The sequence below is a fragment of the Danio aesculapii genome, chromosome 23 (genome assembly GCF_903798145.1).
Source record: "Danio aesculapii chromosome 23, fDanAes4.1, whole genome shotgun sequence".
Classification (NCBI taxonomy): Eukaryota; Metazoa; Chordata; class Actinopteri; order Cypriniformes; family Danionidae; genus Danio; species Danio aesculapii.
In genome coordinates, this window is record NC_079457.1 from 5007216 (window position 1) to 5013215 (window position 6000).

Genomic DNA, 6000 nt, shown 5'->3' on the forward strand with positions numbered 1-6000 from the left:
TACGATTATTAAAATACATTAATCTACACAAGTCTATAGACATGAAATAAAAGATTCACAAAGCTGTATCTTATGAGACACCAGTTCAAGGACACATGAGATGATTTAAAGAGAAAGCAGCCAAAGCCTATTTCAGAAATCTTTGCTGTAAAATATGTAGGGAAATTTAGCAAAAGAAAAAAACATATCGGGACAGGTAGTAGCTTTTTTAAAACAAAAGCAATCAGCCAAGCACGCAGGATCAGTGTAATATTAGATTACTTACAGTCATAAATTATGAAACTTATCTCTGAGATCTGCCAAAAAAAAACACACCTGAGAACAAATAATAGGTTAAAAAGTCTAAAGACTGACCGTTAGATACACAAAGGATTAATTATATATCATGTTTTAACAACAGAGATGCAAGAGATTAGATCCAGCGGCAGGTCCTGAGATGGTCTTGCCGATATAAAGCTTCGCTTGAGGGGAGCCGTTCGCGGAGCTGCCGCTGACCGCCTGGAGCTTCCAACATTTTTAAACACACGCTATCCTTATACTTAAACTGCAGATTTGACTTTAAAATAACTATATTGTCGCTTGGAAAAAGTCTTAACTTGATTTTGTGGCATAATTGATGAGTATTTTCCTAATTTTGCGGATTCCCGTCTGCCATTAACAGTCCTCATCGGTTTCCAGCACATGCAAGTTGCCATGGTAATTATAAACGTTTAGGAGAAGCGCATTTATTTTGAACTGTGATCCAAACTGACTGGAACTACCTGTGCCTTTCAATGAAAATAATGCACACACTCCAGCCAATCAGCTGGCTTTGATCCAAATTGTGGTGTTTTAGTGACTGTCGCTTTAAATTCAAATGAGATTGTGGTCTTCTCAAAAGAGGGCGGAGCTAGAAATTCCTATGTATCAGTATAGCGGCAGATTTAAAACTCTACTGCTGAATGGCTGCTTCTCACTCAGGGCTGTTTATGCTAATGAGGGAGAGGTGGTCACTAGTGGGCAGGGCTTTCTCCCTCCAGACTGTTTTTATCAAGTGTGATTATAAACAATAGAATTAACACTTTATTTAACCATTAGAGTCTGGCTGTATTCTCACGCTGTAGCCACACAACTGTTTAAAGCCCTTATAAAAGGGGTTTTTGCATAATTTTGTTCCTAAAGCTAATGTCAGTAATGCTAATGTTGCCTGTGTTGATCTTTTAGGGCAGGAGCAGACAGGAAGTGGCTCCGGCTCTGCTGAGGAGGAACAGTTTCACTCCTCTGTCCAGTCAGGATCAGGTGAAACGGCCGCGGCTCTTCAGCGTGGGAAACCCGCCGCGGATAACAAGTGCTCCTGCTTTATCAACAACACGATTCCCAAAGACACAGGAGAGCGAAGAGCTGAGCGAAAGCCAGGTCTGATCTCAGAGAGAGAGAGAGAGAGAGAGAGTGTGTGTGCGCGTGTGTGTATACACCTTGCATTCCTCAAGTTATGGGGACCGCCAACTATTCCATCATATGTTTTACGCAGCGGATGCCCTTCCAGCTGCAACCCAGTACTGGGAAACACCCATACACTCTGACATTCACATTCACACACACTCACATAAACTACGGCCATTTTAGTTCATCCAATTCCCCTATAGCGCATTTGTTTGGACTTTGGGGGTAACCGGTGTTCCCAGAGGAAACCCACACCAACCCTGGCAGAGCATGCAAACTCCACACAGAAATGCTAACTGACCCAGCCAGGACTCGAATCAGCAGCGTTCTTACTGTAAGGCCACAGTGCTAACCACTGAGCCACCGTGCTGCTGACACCAGAAGTCTCGAGCCAAAAAGATTCCAATGGCTGCACCTGGTCAAATAAGGTCAGTAGTATTATCAGCCATTTTTGACCTTGTGGGGACTTTATTTATTTATTTATTTATTTATTTATTTATTCATTTATTTATTATTTATTTATTTATGTATTTATTTATTTATGTATTTATTTATTATTTATTTATTTAAAAAAAATTTTTATTTATTTATATTTATTATTATTTATTTATTCATTTATTTATTATTTATTTATTTATTTATTTATGTATTTATTTATTATTTATTTATTTATTTATTTTAAAATTTTATTTATTTATTTATATTTTATTTATTTATTTATTATTATTTATTTATTTATTTATTATATTTTATTTATTTATTTATATTTTTATTTATTTATTTATTTATTATTTATTATTATTTATGTATGTATTTATTTATTTATTATTTATTTATTATTTATTTATTTATTTAAAATTTTTTATTTATTTATTTATATTTTAATTATTTATTTATTTATTTATTTATTTATTTATTTAAATTTTTTTAAATGTATTTATTTATATTTTATTTATTTATTTATTTATTTATTTTTATTTTTTATTTATTTATTTTTTATTTTATTTTGAGTCCCCATGAGGAAAAAGGCTCATATATCACACGGAATTAAGTAGAAAATTGTAAGTGTATTAAGGAATCTAAGTGTAAAAATGCAGAGTGTACAATGAGTGTTTGGTTTAAGCTGTTTGTATGTGTTGTGTGTGTAGTGAGAATGCATACAGTGTAGTCACACCCAAGACATTCATCACTGAAAGAAAAGTAATTTAAAAGATTTATTTTGTTTTTAAAGGAAGAAAATATGTTTATATGCACACATAATGTATGTATCAGGCTGCATGATATTAGAACAATCTGACATTGAAATATTTAGTATTTCTGTGAGTTATATCGTGCAATATAAATACAATTTCACCAGGGGTATGTTCTACGTAGCTCCCTTGAATGATCTAAGAAGATTTGGCAGATCCTGGATCTTTTAATCTTGATGACTGATCTCTGGCTAATTTAATTCTTCAAACAAGTTTGTGAATCAGATTAAAATGTCTGGATAAACTGATATGAGATCGCTGCGTGTGTTGTGAAGGACAAATCTATCAATCTTCAAAATCATGATCAGCACTGCAACGATTGGCTGACAGCACAGCAGCATAATGACATCATCTGATTAATATTCAATTATCCATGTGAGCTAAATTACATACAATTCGTAGTAAACGGTTTGTTAAATATGACACACAATAACTTTACACCTCTGTAGTGGGCTGCAGAGTATTTAGAGTATTTAACAATTTATTTAGTTTTACTTTAAGATCAGAGTTTCTATAGTAGCCCTGGCCCATTTTAGTTTATTAATCAGCGTAAGGAATTGAAATTAATTTTGCATCAAAAAAGCATTTTGAAGTCGGTAAAGGCGTCTGCAACTTTTGCAAAGCATCAAATCCTTTTTTAGGTATTTTCTTAATTGCCTTTTTATTTTATATTTATTTATTTATTTATTTATTTACTTGATCCTTTTTTAGGTATTTTCTTAATTGCCTTTTTATTTTCTTAAATGCCTTTTTTATTTTATATTTATTTGTTTATTTATTTGATCATTTGTTTAGGTATTTTCTTAATTGCCTTTTTTATTTATATTTATTTATTTATTTATTTGATCATTTTTTAGGTATTTTCTTAATTGCCTTTTTATTTTATATTTATTTATTTATTTATTTATTTATTTTTATCATTTTTTTAGGTATTTTTTTAATTGCCTTTTTTATTTGTGTTTATTTATTTATTTATTTATTTATTTACTTGATCCTTTTTTAGGTATTTTCTTAATTGCCTTTTTATTTTATATAAAAATTTTTTTTATAATTTTTCTAAGGTATTTTCTTAAATGCCTTTTTTATTTATATTTATTTATTTATTTATTTATTTATTTACTTGATCCTTTTATAGGTATTTTCTTAATTACTTGCCTTTTATTTGTATTTATTTTTTAAATCTTTTTTTAGGTATTTTCTTAACTGACTTTTTATTTATATTTATTTATTTATTTATTTATTTACTTGATCCTTTTTTAGGTATTTTCTTAATTAATTACTTGCCTTTTTATTCGTATTTATGAATTATTTTGTTTCTTTACTGACCTTTGTAAATAAATAAATTTATTTTTTTGTGTTTTTTTTTTTTTTTTTTTTTAAATAAGCTAAGCTGTACATAAGTGCTCTTATTAAGTGCAAGAGAGTTTCTTTAAGTGTTGTTTGTGTCCACACCTAACAAATATCATTTATTTCCTCTCTTCTACAGGAATTACTGAACTGCTTCAGCCCATCAGACTCAAAAGACGTCATTCAAGAGTGACGACACAAACAAAAACACAACTTACACAAGTGACGCCCATCAGAAATTAAACCGGTTTCCTCCAGACATGACTCAACTCTCTCTCCGTCCGCCCTTCAGTCTTTATCCGTCCACAGAACGCTGGAAAATACGGTAAAACCACACCAGACACATGCGAGTTATTCAATATACACTCCATTAATCTGCTGATTGACAGCCTGTGCAACCAATAAGGGCCGATTAAGTGGGTGTGGCTTGTTCCAGTTAATCTGATTGCCCCTTCAGAATCTTTAAAGGCACAGGACATTTTTTAAAAGGACTCCTATTGACTGACGTGACTTTTTGGTTTTCATAATAACCACATTTGACTGGATATAAGTGTAAATGTTTGTTTTATTTTAGCTGTTATTCACCTGTAATGTTGTTTTATTTGTATAGACTTGCTGTTGCGCTGTTGAATGTTTCATCGAATATAACGAATGTGAAATGAAGAAAATATAGCGCTTCTGTTCTGCTGTTTTATGTTCAGACTTGAGTATCAGGGTATAAAGCTTACAAGTTGATTGTTTTAGCTGTTGTAAAGGAGTGTAAAGGAGTGTTAATATTCTTCTTTAAAACAAAACGTACGCACTGAAGCATTACTTACAGAGTTTTATTAACGCCTTTAATTGTGTTATAGATGATCTACGCTGTAAAAATAGTACCAGTTAATGAACAGTTTCCGCATATTGTGATTCACAAGTGTTTATTTATGGTTGTGAATTGCATTATGGGATGTAGTGTTGTCACGATACTGGATTCGGTACCAATCAGTACTGAAATTTTATAAGCGGCCATTTCCCGCTAACATTTGAGCGCTGTTGAGCGCTGTATTTTCCATTGTGTTCACGTGCTCAACAGAAATGACTGTGATTGGCTGTGAAGGTCATCAGTTCACCGAACTCACCGCTGTTGACTGATTGTAAACACAGATACAGGGACTCTGGAGCGTTTTAAAGCCACAAAGATCAGCGGGTCTGTCTATGAGCTGACATTAGAGCGATCCGCTGATGAATTGACTGATCTTCGCAGCTTTAAAACGCTCCAGTGTCCCTGTATCTGTGTTTACACTTAGTCAACAGCGGTGAGTTCGGTGAACTGATGACCTTAACGGCCAATTACAGTCATTTCTGTTGTACAGGTGAACACAATGGCAAATCAGCGCTGTTTAAGAACGCACTCAACAGCGCTCAAACTTTAGCGGGAAATTGACGTGTTTAAAATTTCAGGATCGATTGGTACCGAATTCCAGTATCGTGACAACACTAGTGGGATGCTGATCACTGCTCTGTCGACTTTTGATGTTGAAAATTCAACTCTACAGTTTAACAAAGTGACTTTTATTTTGACATTTTAGTTGTTTGAAGTAATAATATGATGTTATAGAAATAATATAGAGAAAAATAAGTGTGTAAAATGACAGAACATGTACTGTCAGTTTATTATAAGGTGTTTATAGCATAATGTACAGCACCAACCCAGACAATATAGCACTTAAAACTATTAAACATGTTCATAAAATCAATTTTTAGGTTGAAAGATGCAATTCAAAAGCATAAATAAACAGGGAAAAATAAAAACATGAATCACAAAATATGAAAAACTGCATATTTAACCATATTTTTACAGTGTTTAAGTACATTTAAAACTACTGAGAAAATTGCAACTGCTACTGTATTACTCTCACATTTTTAGCGTCTGTTAAATAATCGTAATGAAAAACTATTTATAAGGACTTTTATTTTGCCTCAGATCTAGTAGGATGATTTT

General features: G+C 32.2%; 1 protein-coding gene across 1 annotated transcript in view; it reads left to right on the forward strand.

Annotated features, from left to right (window-relative positions):
- pfkfb2a (6-phosphofructo-2-kinase/fructose-2,6-biphosphatase 2a) overlaps positions 1-4601 on the forward strand; it is a 41297-nt gene extending 36696 nt beyond the window's left edge. The window contains 2 exon segments of the mRNA XM_056449576.1: positions 1204-1395; positions 4159-4601. Coding sequence (XP_056305551.1) covers positions 1204-1395; positions 4159-4212 — 246 coding nt within the window. The 3' untranslated portion in view covers positions 4213-4601.
- The last annotated feature ends 1399 nt before the right edge of the window (positions 4602-6000 follow it).